Source organism: Apaloderma vittatum, unplaced genomic scaffold, assembly GCF_000703405.1.
Source record: "Apaloderma vittatum isolate BGI_N311 unplaced genomic scaffold, ASM70340v1 scaffold1054, whole genome shotgun sequence".
NCBI classification, from domain to species: Eukaryota; Metazoa; Chordata; class Aves; order Trogoniformes; family Trogonidae; genus Apaloderma; species Apaloderma vittatum.
The window spans coordinates 70,503-90,426 of NW_009711869.1; the positions used below are offsets into that span (position 1 = coordinate 70,503).

A 19,924-nucleotide genomic window follows, 5' to 3' on the forward strand; every position below is an offset into this window, starting at 1 on the left:
ATAAACATAAGGAGTTGGATATCTTGGAAAAAATCTGTCATGGGTTTGGGTTAATCATCTCCAGAAGAAATTCAACTTGATGCCTGAAATGTAAGACTTCTTGGAGAAAGCAGTAAAGCCTGAGGCAGTGTTGATCTGAAGGAGTGCTCTCCATGGGTCAGAGCTGCTCTGCTGGCAGAGTGCAAACCCAGTTCACAACAGCGGTACGCTGAAAAGTTGTAAAAGGCTGCAGGGGCCTTACTGTGCACGCACTCAAGCTTCAGTTACATAGTTCTAGTGTCCCAGTTTCTTATTATAAAATAAAACTAAAAAATAAAATCTGTGCCTAATTTTCTGGCCTCCTGTCCGTCAATGACACTGTAGGATTTTTTCACTATTCGTGGAATGAAGCAATCCTGAAATTATGGTGTATATTGAAAAATAAATATGTAAAACATCATTTATATATGTTTCTGCAATGCACTTCAGTGTCTGAATGTTTAATATATATATTTATATCTGATTAATATTTATATGTGATATTAATATTTTTGCTTGTCACAGTTAAAAATAAAAATTGTATTTGCCTGAAGTTCTTGAACAGGAGATACTTGCCATAGATACACAACATATAATATTATGAATTCTCACTGTGGTTCTAGTCTTCAGGGTTCCTGTATTCATATATTAAGGGTTTATGACGGGGTATTTCACCTGCCTGTGTATTATCTCTTTGTTCTTGTCTACTATTTTGCGTGGTGGTATAAGGACTTTATTGGTGCATCAGGCTTAAATGTGGTCTCTAAACTAGTGAGCATGTTTTTTCGTTTGTTCCAACAAACTTCCAAAACTGGGATTTTGTGCAATGAGCAGGCTGTCACCTGTGTTTTCATAGCATAGTAGTTTACCATTCATAAGGAAAAATGTCTTACTGCTCTCTTGCTAATAATTATCCAATGATGACTTCAGTGGGAGTCAAATTTCACCCAAAATGCCATCAGAGGTTGAAAACTATTATTTCTCGTTGTTGAACAGAGTAACACAATAGTTAAGATAGTTTTATGGGCATCTTCTGATATTCTACCTCTCTTTTTCCTCCTTTCCTTGACATTCTATGTCCAAAAGCTGGATAGGGTAGATATCTGCATTTCAGCCAATGTATAGGTAAAGAAGTTGACTCCTCATTCACAGCTTTTAATACTACATAAGGCAATCATTTTGGATGAATAGACCCCTGAGTACCGAAGCATTTCAAATCCTTTTTCATTTGACCATTCAGTGACCTGATAACTATTTCCTGTCCCTAAGTAAGGTTGTGACCCAGGTCTTAGAGTGCAAAAGACAGATAATTTTAGCAACAAGTTAAATTCAAATGGATTTGGTTGGAGGGGGTAAGGGAGAATAGGTTTGGAGAAATTCCTCTAACATAAAGTGTTACAGCACAGATTTAGCATGTATAGTTAAAAGTAATTGTTGAATTTGTTGCCATCTGTTTAGAAGCCTGGGGACTGTAGTCAATATTGGGGTGGTTTGTTTATTTGTTTTATGTTTACTGAACAATACCCAATAGTCTTTTTACACTTCAAAAAAACCAAGGTCATTAAAAGAGCATTTTGAGATAAATTCCAAGCATTTTCCGAAGGGAGTACTTCAAGCATTAAAATCATGTTGGTATGCAAGTGGTATTTTAACATAGGCCAGAATAGGTTTTCTGCATAGATTGCATAGAAGTATCAGGAATGTTGCATTGCAGAAATGTTCATCTTGCAAAAGAGTGTCCATTTGGTATGGAGCTATGAACCAGGAATATAATGTATTCTTAGACATATTGTATAGGTAGAAATCTTGTTTAATTTGTACCTGATACATTTTAAATCACAATTAAAGAAGTGTTTCCTGTAGCTGTACATTTCAATAGCAATGCCTTTGCACAGAGGTGAATTAAAGGAAGACCTTCTTTCATAGATTTGAAAATGTAATTGATCAAAATTTCTTATAAAATAATTCTTTTTTTCCAATTCTGTAATGGGGACTATGATGTTATGGATAATTAATGCTATTAATGAGGTCAGAGATCTACAACATTCAAAAAAGACCATTTTCATGTGTTTAATATTGAACACATTTAAGTCTCCTTTTAAGAAAAAATAATCATGTTATGGTTCAGATACATAATATATTTTGGTAATGTGCAGTATTTTTGAAGCAAAACATTAAAACAGGACTAAAATTGAAACCTAGGTATTAGAAATCTTGTGTTATTCAATACTAACTCTTATTCAAAAGTTCTATACCTTTTAAAAGTTTCATACAATCTATAAAACGGTATGTATGGTAGATTTAGATGATTTTACAAGGAATTGCAAGTAACTCAAATATTTTAATGAAAATACACAATCAAGCAGTGGTATTTGTGTAATTTCCATGCTCTGTTATTTCTGTGATGTACATCTTCCAACTTCATTATTTTACAGTTCAGTTCTTGCTATGTGCAATACAGAAACTTTATGGCAGTTGCTTGAAATTCTTAGGTTTGTGCTGTTTTGATGTATACACTGCAAATATGTTATCTGGCTTATGAAAAAGGTTACTTTTTTATATATTTTTGTCTCATATTCTTAAGAAAGGCTACATGCAGAGATAATATTTTTGAGTAAAATTTTATTTTTTATGGTGATCTAGAATAGTTCTTTGTATGCAGTTTTGTTTTCAAGTTAACTAGTCCAACGTGGTTATTATTTGAGAAATTGCTACATTTGTAGAATCTGGTAGATAACCCAGGTAATGAGATAAAGAAATCCAAGTTGCTAGACAAAAAAAAGAACTTTATTTCAGTTTCACAATCACCATTAAGCAAGCAGATTATTAATAACTTTATTGTTTTTAATGGTTTCTAAATGCAGACTGAGTATCAGAGTTGCTAAGAAATTGAAATGAATGCTTATTTTTTTGTAGGCAAGCTTAGTAATTTTTACTTTATGAAAAGACCTGGAATATCTTTTGACAAAGGTAGAATTTAAATCTTTAAAAGGGGGAATTTAAACACTATTGTGTATTTCAAAGTTAAATTTATGGAGAATTTCCTTTAGTAGTTGATGTATACTTTGTAATTGAGAAATTAGTAGGGAACTTAAAAAGAAAGGAAGCTATGTGCTTCTAACGCAGAAAGTTCTGATTTAACCTACCAATGACCTGACTTTGTTTGTTCAGATGACAGTTCTAAAAGTGTGCAGAGAATATTCCCTTTTAATACAGTTATTTGCCGCAAGCCGTGACCTCACTGCCTGTCAGGGAGCAGGTCTGAATTGGCCCTTTCTCTGATATCGTGACATTGCTTCTGTTGCCTCGATTGTGACCTCTGATTGCATGATACCCCTGAGAGTTCAATTTAATAAGCGTGACTCCTGACTCTTAGCCAGGTCTGCCTTCTTAGGTTTTGTCAGACTCTACTCGTAGTCTGGTCTACATATGCTAAAACACTGCATAGGCTGTCATCATACTATGTGAGTTGTGTGCGCTGTATTCAAAATTCTCTTTCCAACATCTTTCTTTTATTGCAAATGGAAAAATTTCTGAAAGGTTACTTGAAATAAATTTTAAAAGTTGCTTCTTCCACAGTTACGGCTGCTTGGGGATTTGGGGGTCTTATACCTTTGTACAAACAGCTACTGTTATTTCACTGTATTCCTAAGCATGCATGTTATCCATGCATCGTACTAATTCCTTGCTTTGAAATTTATTTCCCCTGTGAGAATGCTATATATTTCTATGACTTCCCATCAACAATATGTTTGTTCATTATAGAAATATTAGGGGCAAATCCCCTTTTTTCTTTGCATACTTAATACAGTTGCACGAGGAGAAAGTACTGATGAGCACCTAGAGCACTGTGAGATGTAATTATTCAGGATTAGTCAGGTGAAAGCTGAAGAATCTGATTGGAATCCAGGAGAAGGTGAGTAGAATTAAGACTTTTTAAATATCATTGAAAATTAAGTATCTTAGGTTTAGTGACTATTTTCCTACATCATTGCATTCTTTTCTCCTGTTTTCCTCCTCTTCTAGTCAGAATTCTGAAGGAGTCTGTTCAGAGACCTGGCTGCCTTGAGGATGATGCTGCTATTCAGACATTCCTCCAGTGTTAGTATTCCTTGATGCATTCACTGAACCGGAATAAGGAGAACTTCAAAGATTTGAAACAGAGTTTCAAGAACTATAGTACAGGATACAGACAAATCTCTGTATTTACTTACATACATACTCATTGCAGATACATATGTCTTTTTCTAGTCTCTGTAAAAGTATCTCTAACATACTGCTTGTAATCAATGTATTTAGCTTTTCAGAAAAGCAGAACAATCTTTCTGAACAAGGTAATTCTTTATGCTCACTTTTGTAGTTAAATTATTTTTTCTGTAAATACTACCATTAATTGTTTCTCTATTCCTTCAACTGTTTCAAAAAAATGTTTGCTTTTTCACTCAGATGACATGGTGTTAAATTTGTTATATGTTGTATGAAAATGAAACTGTATTTTAATCTTTCTCATAAAACAAATTCTTCAGTGTAAGGTAGAAAGCAGGTATTTTCTTACATTCAATCTTGGTTATGAAATGCTGTTCATTCTTAATGACAGTGACTGTTACGACGGAAGTAAACTCTTGTTTGGCCAGCTATATATTTTTTCAATATTTTAGACAAATTCTCATGTAAAATAATACATTTTTAATATACTAATTTAGCCTGTAAGGTTGTAAAACTCATAATATAATCATGCATTCCCTTCTTCTTGAGTAAACGTCATAAGATTAGCTACTGAAGTTCCTTAATCTCAAGTAGACGTTTGCTTACCTAACTGAAATTGATGGGCTTTCACTCCTTTCTGGATCAGACCTTAATGCTCTCTAAGTTCCCATGCTATTTGCAAGAACTTAGATAATTGGCTGCAAACAAGAATAGCTAGGAATGGACAACTGTTGTACCTGTTGTTAGGCAACGGGTTGCACAAAATACACTTTGAAGTTAATTAGTAATGACTGTCTTGAAAGCTATTGCAAATATGAACAATACATATGAGTCAAATTCGCCTATTCAGAATCATCTTAGTATTTAACTTATTCCCTCCTTTGCCAGTCATTTTTTTATGTATGTATATAGAAATATATATGTATATGTCAGTGAGTTGGAGAAGTTTAGCTAAAATGTTTAGTAAAAAAGTAACTAATTTAAGCACATCTACTCTAAGATATTTACAGTCAAGCTTAAAGAAGATAAAATTCTATTCAGTAATAGGACTTTTATATATATAGTGTTCACTTTCTCATTAAGGAATTTAAATAAAGGTCTAAACAAAATTCTATAAAAGAACATGATGAATCAAGGCTAATTGATTCCTTTTTCAGCTCTGACTTTTTCATTCAGTGAGTAAATCTTTCAAACCTCCTCTGCATGGATAGAAAAAGCTGTACCGTTGTAACTATAGCAGACTCAAAAATCAGTATAATTAAGTCAGTTCAATCCCTGTGGGGCTCAATACTCCTGAATATGTGTTGGTTTCTCTAAAATCATGTACTGTGTTTCAATTATTGCATTTTTCTTGTGTTTACAACCTGAAAATTTCAGTCCAATTAATCAAGAAGTCTATAAAAATGCAAAGCTCTTTGAGCCATGTGAATTAAGAATTAACCTGAGGCAACTTGTAGGCAAATTGTGGTTTTCTTTTGCTTTTTTAACCCATCCTTCCTTACAATTGGAATTCCCTTTTTTTTAATAGATCTATAAGATACAGGAATTTGATATTGTTTATCCTCTTCCATGATGTATCAACCAATTAAGTATAACTTGATAAGAACAATTAGTACTTTTATGTCTATATTAATTTATGATCACTCATACGTTTAGTATTTTTTAAGTTGAATATAGATATATAAGAATTGAACACACTTGGGGATTAACTCACTTTAGATGTAGTCTTAAGAAAAAGACCCATGTCTATCTGAGACTTTTTCCATTTAATTCAATGAGCATTGAATCAAGCCTTGTTTATACAGTGTTTGGCATAATGACAGGCTTGATCTTCAGTGGTACCTCTGAGTTTTACTATAAAGTACATTAAACAGCAGCCTTGCACTTAGTCTGTGTAGACTTTGTGTGTATATTTGACAGTGTAGAGTAATTCTGCTCTTGTGCACTACTGCACTGACAAAACTGTGAAGAGTTGTCACAGCACCTTCATCAAATACGGACAGATATTTCAAGTTAATATCAGAAATCAACCCAGAAATAGTTTTGCCATGCACTTTTAAATTGAAAGTTATATGTACACATTACAGAATAGATAACCAGTTCTTAGGTGTGCATAACTGAACTGCATATTGACACTGACACAATAATTTCATTATTTCACTTTCAGCATTACTCTGCATTGATAAGTACCACTTATATATGGTACTTGTGTACATCACGTGTTGATGAACACGAGTTCTTAAAAACAAGTTAATATATTATTTAGATAACTATCCAGAAAAAATGCTTATTCTCAAGAGTAAGCATAATAAAGACATTTTTAATGTACATTCCAAAGCTGTGATACAAAATTACATGTTCTATTTACTTGTTCATAAAAAATATGAGACAATTATTAATATGGTTTAAATCAGCTTTACTAACTACATGCCGCTCCCAAGTGATGATTCTTTTTTCCTGTCACATAGAACCCTCAAATGTTTATTTTGTTGGGTTTGGATTTTTTTTGTCCCTTTCTTGAACTTTAAGTCCTTCAGTGCAAATAAAACTTACCTTAATGATTGTCACACTCAATAAAATTTGTTATAGTTTGTATTTTTTTGCCCTCTTGATAGGCAACAATGTAGTAGTTAGACCTCCTGTGCTCTTACAAAATGTTACTTTGTATTTGTTTTTTTGAGAATTCCTGTGGAAGATCTGATGTCTTAAATCACTTCTCTTGGTTTATTGAATTTAGAGAAAGGTATTCCTCTGGCTTGGACTCCATATGAAGTGATAATCTTTTCTTGCTTGGGAATACTATTTCATTACTGAGCAACTAAACACTTCTGTTTGAGTTTTTGATTGTTTCTGTTAGTTAATCCTAAGAACTGGGAATGTATGAAAATAAATTACATAAAAAGATTCTGTAAAAAAAAAAAGAAATTATGTTATGCATCTCTTGATTTTCTCCTGAGCAATATAAAGTGCATACCTCTTTTCAGTAGAGAATGGCCATCATTAAGGAGTTTAATAATTCCCAAAGATCATGAGAAAAACTAAATATAGGTTCTGTTTGAGGGATGGGACAGAAATTATGTGAAAGCGTAGGCAGTAAGGATAAACAAAATAAATTCAATCTACTCCCATCTTATTTAATCCTTGCATTTGCTAATGAATAACCAAGCATGAAAATGCTGAACATACCATTACAAAATATTCTTTTACTCCTCCTTGATTTCTTTGTTTTTTTCAAGGGCCTTGACCATCCAAAGATCCCTGGGTAACTCTTGGCTATACTCCAAATCTACTTCTCAGGAGCACTGTTGCTGAAATCTGCCCATGCACAGGAGCTGAAGTCTGTAGACTACAGAACACCCTGTTCATGGAATAGTGTGCAAAAGAATAATGTGAAAGTACAGCATAGTGCTGTAAGGGGTTTTTTATGTACCTTTCAAATTTGTAAAAACATGAGCGTGTCTTAGAGAGTGCTGGCTGCAGGAAGTAGTTTCCATCAGGAACTCATCTCTGTGTGTATGTGGGAAGGATATCATCCCTGTAGTTTCTCCGTTTTTGCAGAGTTGGGACTTGATTTTTGGGGGGATCTGGTTTTTTTAGAACAAACCAACTTAGTTTTTAAAACATGAAGGTATTTCCTGTTATTTCTCAGCCTATACATAAAACAAGTCTGACCTTGGGTGTCTGGACTGAGAAATGTTAGTCTGCTCTTCTTAGTTGTAATGCAACTTCCATCCAAGTTTAGGAAACCTGAGGAAGCTGTGTCTGCGTGTTTCCTATGTGTGTGTCTGTTTATGTAGGTAGATGCTGAGATAGTTGAATTTTCTTTGTATCCTCAATCCTATCTGTTGTCACTTTCTTGAGTAAAATATAGTCTATCTTCACTGTCACCACAGCATTAATCCAGTGTGAAAATTTCTCAATATCCTAATAGTAATGCTGTTTATTGTACTATTATCACATCATAAGAGTCCAGTGTACTGGAGCTGAAGAGTTTGATGCCTGGATGCCTTCAATACTTGCTTTAGTGCAAACAAAAATACCCAGAGCAGCTGATATATTTCAGCTGAGTGGAGTCAGTGACTGTATAGCGTTTAATAAAAATATTAATAAATGCAATATCATAGACTCAGCCACCAGAACATGATATTTTCATTTCCAAACTTGCGAGGTTTCAGATAAATTAGAATCTTAGTATTTCCAAATGTTTGTGCAATTTATTATCCTGCGTTTTCTTCTGGTTTTCTTCTACTTTTCTATGGTGAAAAAATCACATGTGCTTTGTCATTCACTGAAGTTACAATAAATAACCATAATTATGTGTTTAATTCTAGTGTTAAATGACTGCTGTAACATTGTGAAGAAATAAACCAATTTCACTGAATATTTCCTTGATATGAATGCATTTGAACAGTTGTCTACATAATTCTCAGTGTAATGTTTTAAGTGGTACAAAATTAACCAGTTTAAATGCATGGCAAAATATTGTTTCGGTTTCTAGTTTATTTTTTTAAAGTAATTATTTGGTGGGCAAGGAATTCTCATACAATTTATTAAAGATTATGGACTTGTATTAAACCTGTAAACTACTGTTACTTTATTTCTACTTCCCATATCTGTGACTCACTTTTAATTGAACCAAACAACCTATTCAAACATTATTATTGTTATTACCCCTCCACTACTCAATCCCTAGATCTTTCCCCAAGATCCACATTGCCTGAATCAGATAAGAACAGTCGTAAATTAACAAAATTCAAATCAGCAATTGCCTGTATGTCAGCTTCTTGTACATACCTCAGGTGAAATATTTCTTTAGGTTTATAGATCAACTCAGAAAGGTGGTGAATGTCTTAGGAAACACCATGATATGAAACTGGTAATGTTATGAAGGAAATTACAGAAGATAAATGAGAAATTGTGATTAATGTAGGTGAAGGAGTGCAGAAACTGGTGACAGCCCATAAAAATTTCAAATGTTGGATAAAGTGGAAGAAACAGTGTTTAATACTGTGTTGAAATCAGTGCCAGGAAAATGAAGCTTAAGAAGCAATTCAAAGGGAAGTGTACCATGTTTGCAAGAAGAGTGAAAGACATAAGCAATTTAATATGGAGTAGTAGTCTGCAATATATACATGTGGTCAGAGGGTTGCAATGAAAGAGATTAAATAATCAGGAGATACTGGGAGAACTTCATCAACACTGTTGTCATATGAATAGACAGAAATAACCTTAAATTAGATGTCTTTACACCATTGAAGATTAAGTAAGACTTGGATTTGCCTCAGTATGGGGACAGGAACAAATTAAGCATAAAGAATAAGCTAGTTATAAATGCTAATAACTACTGATAAATATCCGTGGTGGTGTATTCTGCAGACACAGGAACAAACAGCAAAATAGAAAATAATGTGTGGGAAGGCCTAAGTGTGAAATCCTGTTTTTCTTGAATTCATAAGCTGAAATTCGTACAGTTTCAGTGGTTTAGGAATCTCAGCGGAAGTGTTGAGCTTCTGCATGATCTAGTAAGAAGACATCAAAGAGATAACACAGAAAGCACAGGCTGAAATGTGGTAACTGCTGAAGCAGAATGAACGATGTAAGGTGAAGCTTTTTTATTTATGTTAATCATCCAAAAATAGTGAACAGTGTAAAAGACAGCAAAAAATAGAAATGAAAACATGGAGGAAAAGGACAGCCAAAGTAAAGACTATGGTCTTAACTGAGAGTGTGATGAATACCTGGATTCAGTGAAGGAAGAATGGTGTGAGGGTGAGGTCAAGAGCACTCATGTGGTAAAAAGGAGATGATTACAGTAGCAGATGAAGAGATTGGAGAAGAGAAGGAGGTTTGCAGATGGAATAGCAGTATAGCAGACCTATTTTATAATCTGAAAAAAAAAATTATAATGTCTGGTAAAAAGAGAAAAAGGACACAAGTTTCAGGAAAACAAATCAGAAATATTTTGTTTTCACTATTTGCTTTTGTAATTTTTTTGTGGGTTGATCAGCACTGCCATGTTCAAAAACTCCTTGTAATGTAATTGATAAAGAATTTTGAAGCATTAAGAAGTTTTTTAGATCATAACCGGATGTGATATTCTAGTGAAAAAAAGATCTACTTTTTGTTCAACTGTGAGCTCACTCAGACACTATATTCCGTTCATTCTGGTCCTAGAGGTGGAAGTTGATTTAGTCAAAAGTTACTCAGATGAAAAAGTAACATCTAAAATTAATTAATCCATACAGTATAGCTATGTCACAAATATGTTTCTATGTTTTTAAGGTAGAAATATAAGTGTTTCGCTATCTGAAAATTCCAAAGCTGAGTTGTAAGTAAACAAACATTATCTGGAGAAACTATAATTTTAGGTGAATAGAACTCTGTATCAGTTACTGCCACATGATACTACCATCTGTAAGTCTTATATATATTGCTAATATAAAACTATTCACTGAATACCTGTGAGCATGGTAAAGCCTACTCTTAAGTACCATTCTTTTTTCAAAACCAGTATTTTGGACATGTAATGATTTCTGTGTAATGCTTAGGTGTCTTTAGTGACTTTTAACAAAATAGACTTCTGATAAATTTGTCAAGTTTTTCCTGGAAGAGAAGAAATACTTCTCATTTCTCTTACATTCTACTCTAAGTTTCTGGGTAGTTTTGTGGTTGGAGGTGGGGGGGTGTTGTGGTTTTTTCATTATTGTTATTTTACTGTCTGTTTTCAAATTCTTCAATTTCTTGCCTTGGTAGCAGCGTTATTATTCATGATGTTCTTACTTTTTTCACAAATTGTGATAGTCATTTTGTTTGTTGACTAACGTATGGAGAAAATGAGATAGATAAAAAGTGGGATGTTAGCTTTGGTATTTCAAGATTATTTGTTAATGTTTGTAAATTGATAGAAGATAGGAGAAACTGTAAAAATCTTCACAGGGTATATGTAATTTTAATTTTCATTGAGAGTAATATTTTTATAGAGTTTGTACATGCATACACAGATGTGCACACATCCTCATAATGTATAGCTGCCCGGTAACGTATACCAGAATACTGACAGATAAGAAAATTTCAGGCTATTAATAGCACAGGCATTAATTTTATACTCAAACTCAGCTACTTAATTCCTGTATTAAAAGCACCATTTCCAGAATACATATTGAGAAAATTAACTCTGGTCACAGATTTTTTACATTAAGGGAAGAAAACTTAGAATGCTGAAGAAATTCCAAGCCCTTCTTTCACATTGTAGTCTTAGTTTTCTTAGTCTCTTACTTTATTTGTGTTGTACTCTGTATAAAGCAAGTTTTGAAGTGAATTAAACACAAAATTTAATTGTAAAAGGTTGGATATAGTGCAGACTTCTCCACACATTTCTCTGTTTCAAGAAACATATGACATATTAAAGTCAGAGCTTTTATCTTCCCATCATCAACAAATAGATTTAAAAAAAAAATAATCACTGTGTTGAATCAGGTTCCTCAGCATCCTCTTGCGTTTAAATTGACAAAGAGTTGAGTGGGTAACAGGGATTTACATCAATCAGGATTGGTGTTTCCAGAGCATAGAATCTGAAAACTAAAATGCAGGATCTGAAAGATCATCATGAATCTAGTAATTGTGTAGCCATCATCCTTCTTTTTGTATACTGGCTTGCTTAGGAACACTTGCCCTAGCACTGTGGAACATGGGAATGAGGTACTCCTTAGGCAGTGGGAGACAAAGGCTTCAGGCACTCTGTAGCCTGGTAGGATTCGAATTTCCAGCTTCCACTTGTCAGGTTATTCCCTCTGGGTATGTTTCAGTCCTCTTTTTAAAGCTCACTGCTGTAGTGGAAGGCACAAGATGCATCAGTCTTAAAGAAAAACCTTTGAGAAGAAAACTGACTGTCTAGAACTTAGGGCACTTCACCAGAAGTGGTTCACAGATTCTTAACCCTTCTTCTTTAACTTACCTAATGGATTATCCAGAGACAGTCTGATTTAAAGTACATGAGTAGCATCAATATATTAAACTGAACATGAGTCACGCTGTCTCAGAGCATGGCCAGCAAACAAATTTGACAGACAGAGGATGATGTTTTTGTTTTCCTGAAATTGAGGTTCATATGGGTTTGCATGTTGATTTAGGAACCTAGAAGAGAATTTATTATTTTCTTGTAATGTTCGGTTCCAAGGACATTTTAGGTGCCCAGGCTCTTCCAAGTAAGTTCTCTCTACTTAGAAGCCCAAATTGTGTAGGAAAATGGCAGTAGGTGCCCCTGAAAGCTGCATTGGATCTGGCCTAACTGCACAATATGTGTGAATGATTAATTGCCAACATATAAAAATCATTACTCTATTAAAGCCAAATGTAAGACTATTCCAATCTTAAATTATTAACGTGTGTCATGTAAAAAAAAAAAAAAAAAAGGTCCAAAAGATTGAAAGCTTAGAAGTGATAATCTAATGAGGGTACTATACTTTAAATACCTCTGAGATTAATTTGGTTTTTGATGGAGTTGTGCCTTCTTTGATGTGTTCCTTTCTTCTTTGATATTCTACGAGTTGTCTGGGTTTAACAATTAAAGATTATAGGTCTGATCTATTTCAAAGATGCAGAATGCTTACAGCTCCTTGGAACTTCTGTGGAATTTGTGAGTGTTAGTGTTTCTACAAAATCAGGTCCAGGTTTTAAAAAAAACCCAGAGCCTTAATTTAAGAAAGCTATCAAGCAAATGCATGTTAATGATATTGATACACCAGATCCTCAAACACATGATGTTTATAAGTGGAATAGAAAAGTGGTAATGCTGTGTTTTAATTCATAACATAGTATTTTTTCATAAGAATTAACAAGAGAGAGGTTACTATTAAAACCAAGAATATGGGTAGGTTCCAAATAGCAAAAGAGAATACAGTTTTCTGCAGCATTATTAAACAAATTATTGAACAATGTCTGCCCATTTGAGAAAAAAAGAATTATTAACAACAATATGGAACAGGAATACTCTGTCTAATAGCATGTATGATTTTTAAACAAAAACAAAAACAAACTACTGTGTGCACTTTTATCATGGTCGCTTTCTTGTTTCAGTAGAGTTTCAATAATAAACATGCAAAAATAAATAGTAATAATAAATTTAAAGTAAAATTTTATTAAATAAATAGAGTTGTGTTTCAAACAATTCACTTAAAAATTCAAACTGCCACTAAGGGAAATTATTAACAATTGTTTTGGAAAAATACCTTGCCAAGTTAAAAGGTGGATTTTTGTAAGTTTTATCATAGCTTGTTGCTATGTTCATCTTATTTGACCGTCATTGACACAGACTCAGATATGTACTTCTAATACGGATTTTAAATCTCCAAGTAGATTTCTGTTTTAATGGAGGATATAACAAACAATTTAGTAAATGCATAAATAATACTGATCCTTTTAACAGAAAAAAGTAATTCTCCTGAGAAAGATATTAATACTGGACCAACTTCTCTGTGCATACAGATAAGAAAAAACCTAAACATAATTTCATGGGGAATTATTCCTTGTTGGTGAACATATACTGTGAAGCAGAAGGCTTAATCTCCTGGACTACTCTTATGAAGACCTGCAGAATGTTTCTTACTCCTTTTGTAAATCAACATCTTCTCCATCTAAACAGCTATAAGGGTACTAGTGTAGCTGCAGACTTGGAACCTATAAATTTTCAAAATGTAAAGGTCAGAAAACTGTACTCCTGAACCAGGAACAGGGGAAGGCAAAATCATAAGCTTAAAAATGAGGAAATGTCTTCCACTTTGATCAAGGAAGGTGATGTATTCTACAAATGGGACTCTATATATTTTAATATTTGGCACTGACTGAGCTGTTCACTGCTTGACCATTTTAGTCAGCCCTCACGACCTCATTTGGATACAGTGACTGTCCATCCAAGCTTTTCATTTTCTGTCTTCCTAAGGAGTTAAATTACATCAGTTCTTTACATCAGCTGAACATAAGTTCTTCTGCTTAAGCTCTAGTCTGTGAGTCACTAGCAAGACATATATGACTTCATGTTCTAGACCAGGACTTTGCCTAATTTTAATAGACTAATTATAGATTTGGTAATACAACATGTTCAGCCTAAGGAATGGATTTGATTTGAACAAAAATTCTCTATACCAAAATAAATGGAGAGCACAACCAAAGGACGTTTGTATTTCAGACTATGAAATAAGAAGCTATGATACTTTAGCAATACTTCCTTAGAGCTTAAAGATGAAAGCAATGAGCTCACTGCCAAACCAAATAAAATGCAAGTGAAGAACTAAATTTTGCAACTTATGCAAATTAAATTACAATTTTTGTGGAAGGATTAGTTTAAAAAATACTACAGGTAATGCAGAAAACCTCTTAAAAGGTGAGTTAGTGAACAGCCTGTAACTTAATTTTATGTTGTCAAAACATGAATGAAAACTAAGTCTTAAAACAACGAATTTGAGAAAACCATTCACCTCAAAGACAGTTCTGATATCTCCCACTCTTCTTTACAGTTACTGGTAGTTAAATCATGCCTAGTGGGCAAATGGACTTGATACTAAGTGAGGTGACCTACATTGTTAATTAGTTCGAGTGCAAAAAGACAGGCATGCCCCTACAGTTTACTAAGTAACTTCTAGTAGCTTCTGAATTCACCAATCATCAAGAGAAAGAAAAATCTTTGAGAGGAAAAGAAGGAATAACCAGCAGGAGGAAGAACATCTCAACATCAGTAACATCTGAAATTACATTAAAGAGAGAAACAAAAAACTTTTATACAAAAGAAAATTCTAGTGTCCCATAAAAGCCCTGAAGCTCGTACGGTGTCAAAATGACATAACGTATAAAGCTGATGTCTAAGAGTAGAAAATAAAAAGCTTTCTAATTCATTTCCACATGCAGCAATGATGCTTCCTTTGCAGGCTCTTCCAGTTCTGCTGTACTCTTCCTTATGCTTCAAAACATTCAGTAGAGTGGTCCCAAAAACCTAAGGATCTCCAGAATTGTACACCTTTTTGCCATAGTGTCATAGTTTTATTCTCTATCTTTGGGTGGCTTTTGTGATCCAGAAGTAGGTAATAATTTGTGAAGAACATTTGCATGCAGTTGCTTTGAAACTCAGTATCAGAAATTACAATTGTCTTAATAAATAGTATCAGTGAAAGACAGATCAGAGCAATAAGATTGCCATGTGTCTGCTCTTGCATATAATTATGATTTTTTTACCTTTTAGATTGGTAAATACAATTATAAAAGAATGTGTATTTTTAATATTAGAGATAGCACAATAAGCAACATTCACAGATGCTATGGCAAGCATTTTATGTGTAATTTATGGTTCTATGTATATTTCAGAATAAAGCAGATTCCTGTTTCCCAGTAGAAATAAGTTTATTCAGAAGGCAAATATTTAATCCCAAAAAAGAAAATAAACCATAAAATTAAAAGTAATTTAAAAGTAGTTCTTAAATATATATAAAGAATCCAAGTTAGTTGGACTCTTCAAGAAAAATGAAGTAATTGCTTTTCTTCTTTTGTAAAAAACAATATGCTCCAAGCTCCTCTGAGTAATCTTAAAAAAAAAATATTTTAAAATAATAATGAAAGACAGGAGTATCTTTTTTCCTCCCCAGGTAAAAAAGAAGAATTTTCTCAGCTGGATACTACTTTAGATGAGAAATTACAAAGAAGAAAAGACTTTACATACCAATGGCTTCATACTCAGCTTTTGGATTATGAAACAGCCAGCTCCAAAAATATGAAGTGGTGAGGTCATTGCCTTTAAATTAGATTTTTTTTGTTGTATTTTAAATTTATCTTGTAAAGTGAAACCTAGGTTAATAGTTCTAAAATAAACATGACTGTGTAGCTAGCAGACAGTACACTGTGTTTCCGGTTCCCAAACATGGTACCCTTTTGAAATGGTTTGGTATTCATTGTACAGTGATAATGAAATGATAAACAGTGCCGACTTTTGGTAAATATCTGGCGATGCAGAGTTTTTTATATTGTATAGAGTGTAGAAAAAAGTGCTTATTTGTCATGTATTTTATAATTTTATTGGTATATATTATGGTTTTACATAATTAGATCAACTGTAACATTACCTGTATTGTTAGATTTGATTAAGGAAGTAAAAAAACCCACTTTTAAACTAGATAGTATATATTTTATTTTATCTTCAAAACATAAACCAAATTTCTACGTCTTCATATTATACTTTGGTAAAATGTTGCAAACGTGACCCTTCTATGTTTAATCTTGGTTATTAAGCAGGTAAAACATCAGTGTGGTTAAGAAAAGGGTTAATCTCATTCACTAAACTAACATGAAGCATACTAAGTATATTTTGTTCATAAATTCAATGTAAACCATTGATGTCTTTGTGAGGTCATTAGTAGACACAATGCCAAGCACATCTAATAAAACCAAACAAGGTGTCAGTCGGCAAGCAATTGATTTAATGTGAGCATTTTAACTTTATTTTCATTAGAAATGTATTTAATTCATAATGAAATGGGCTACATATTGTTATGTTTTCTGTGGAAAAATATTCCAATTTTCTAAATTGTGTCAAAGACTGTAGGAAGTATATGCAGCACATATTCCTCAGAAAATATTTATCTGTCAGTCATGTTCCATAATAGTGAAACACTTCAAGTGTTTGTTTAAGATAACTGACATGAGTTTTAATTTAAATGAAAACACTGGAACAGAACACATAATGATGTTTCAAAGTAAGGAGACACAAACATTTTTTAAGCAATCTTTTAAAATACTATATTTTGTTACCTCTGCACGTGTGTGCTATGCACTAGTATTTATACTGATATTTTTTAAGATTACGATACCATTTTTGAATGGGGCAAAAAGTCCCACTAATCTGCATTGGAACATCATTGGCAGAGCATTTAGAACAGCTGATACATTTAGGTAACTGAAAAAAATTTTATTCCTGCATAAAGTAATGTGACAACGGATATGGCTGTAATTTATGTTACTGCATGCAAAAACTCATACATGGTTGCATTTATTGACATTTATGTTTTAATAAGTATTTTATCATTTGAATAAACTGTATTAGTTAATGATTTATCAGTTTTGATTCTAGGTACATTTTTTTAATATTAATTACTCTGATGCTTTTCAACATTATCAATTAATATTAATTCCTCTGATACATCTTAAATATTAAATTATTTTAAGTAGTATCATTTCTACTTAAGCAGGAGTGTTTCCAGGAAAAACATTCTGTGCAAATATTTTAGTGAAGCCAGTACAGTGAGATTTATTGAAATTTCTATTCTACGTTTTTCCTAGCCATCATTTTTTGCCTGAGTTAGACCCTGCGATACGTGACAGTAGACAAGTACAACTTGTGGTAAGAACTTATTTCCTTGTGGGATTGTGCAGAATTCAGCTGTGCCTTGCTGGTGTTTCCAAATGCATACTTGGTGTAAAAGCAACCAGGGGATTTTTTTTTTTTTAATGTAATTCTTTAATGTTTTCTCTATTTGGCAATCGAGTCACCCATTGATGGAGATCAGAAGAAAATGTTTCAGCACGAGAACCCATGTGTGTACATAGGGCTCTAGTTTTGTAATCTGAAGCTGGTTTTGTTTTAAAACATCAAATACTACTGTGTACTTTTTAAAGCTTCTAAATCAACCCTTTAAAAATGTTTTAGAAAAATCAAATATGGTTCAGCACCAATTACATTATGGACTGAAAACATGTATGCTTGTCAATCAGATGAGTTAAATGTTCTTAAATTCTGTAAGTCACATACCTAAATCATTCTAATATGCCTACAATGTCATTTATTAAAAGACAATAAGTTGAAATTGGATATTAATATGGTGACATTATTAAAAAGTGCATTAAATCAGAATTTCCTACAATCTTTCTATATTTTTATAACATTACCCTGTTTATGATTCATTCTTTTCTTTGCAGCGTTAAAAAATCTATTTTCTGAAATGTATATTTCTGTAGGTTGATGAGTCAAAATATGAGCAATCTAACAATCTGGAAATTTACAAAATTTACTCGGTGTCAGAGATACCCAGAAGTTCCTCTGATAGTGAGCAGGGTTATGATGCCTACAGGCCTATTTATACTGTGTATATGTATGTATATATACACACTTTACATTCTATAGTCAAATTAAAAATATGCTTGTGGATATAATTATGTGGGAGTTAAAAAAATGGAGCAAGAACTTGCAAACTATACAGAATATTATATCCATATATCTAGAGTCTTATATCCCTATACATAATGTAAAATGTTGCATAAAAAGTATTTCCAGGTTAGATGATGTGTCATAGGCCTCATTCTGTACTCTGAGCAATTTGACCCTTTCTAAAAATCTATCTTCTTCAGCTTCACCACCTATGAAATATGTATGTTTTGGAACTGCATCTATAAACTCTTCTAAAATTCACTGTTGGCAAAGGCTTGTAAGGATTTACTAGTACTCTTTTCTTCAAGTCAGATTTTGTCAAAGATTTTTCTCTGCTGTGGGATGTGTCTAATTCTTGGGTTCTTCTTAAAGTTTATGGGCTGAAATCATGAACCGAGCGACTGTGGTGATGGGTTTTGGTTGCAGCAGCACTAGTAGTCATTTGTTAGGTAAAGTCTAAAACAGTAATTGCTCTCATTTGAGCAAATCATAATCTAATAATGTTATCTAAATTACACATTATGCAATTATCGGTAAGCATATGTGCACATAGGTAGATTCTATCTCATTTACAGTAAGCAGTTCTGTCCGCAAAATACTGCTGCAATCCCACAACAGTATTATGTGGTGTGCCCACATAACTGGCAACGTTATGGGATTGTCACAGGCTGTGCCATGTAATTACATAGCTGTTCCACATGAATGAAATAAGAGAAAAAGTCAATAGATGGTAAAAAAAAACAGAAAAAGGAATAAAATGTATCTCTAATGCAGAGAGCAGCACTATGAAGGCAATGAAATAATGATGTGGTTTGTACATATAGATGGCTGGAGAATTATCTCTTAACTTCCAAAGACTGAAACGTGAACATACTCCTAATGTCTTTCTCACTGGGAGATGGAAACTGTATTCAAGGCAAAGATTCCTCCTGACTGAAATTAATTTCCAATTAATTGGGAAAAATAGAATTTGTAGTAGTAAAACTAAGGGTAAAAACTCTGAGGAGTTAAATATGATGATCGCTACAGAGAGAAGTCCAATACTGCACTCTGCAAAAAAATGTACCACTATCTTAAATTTCTTCCAAATTTTTGGCTCTAAGCTATAAATGTGAAAGGGAAGGTTTTAATTAGCTTCAGAGGACTTTCAATCAGGTTCTTTAGAAACCTGAAATTAAGGTTACTCCAGTGATTAATACAACATTATATATTTCTTTGACTGTAATTGGGTGAAAACACCTTTAATTGAAAGAAAATAACAAATATTTTACATCAGAGACAGCCCTATTAAAATCTAGCTTATAACAGTGAATATTGTTGTCTACAAGACAATGAAACCTCAGATTCTATGATGATAGAGTTTGGATAATAAGATTAATGGTTTAAAATACTGTGGCCTCCCGGGAATTGGGACGTTAGAAATCTTCTGCTGTGTGATAGAACAGCTTAAATGGAAATAAGAATGATCAATTCCATTAGTTTGGGTCTCTCTGAGCATGACAATGATTGCATTATTCG

General features: G+C 33.1%; 1 protein-coding gene across 1 annotated transcript in view; it reads left to right on the forward strand.

The window, feature by feature from the left end:
* LRRIQ1 (leucine-rich repeats and IQ motif containing 1) overlaps nucleotides 1-19,924 on the forward strand; it is a gene marked incomplete at its 5' end in the record, with an annotated part of 106,217 nt that overhangs the window by 69,216 nt on the left and 17,077 nt on the right. The window contains 2 exons of the mRNA XM_009867754.1: nucleotides 15,855-15,987; nucleotides 17,542-17,602. Coding sequence (XP_009866056.1) covers nucleotides 15,855-15,987; nucleotides 17,542-17,602 — 194 coding nt within the window. The remainder of the gene's footprint in view (nucleotides 1-15,854; nucleotides 15,988-17,541; nucleotides 17,603-19,924) is intronic.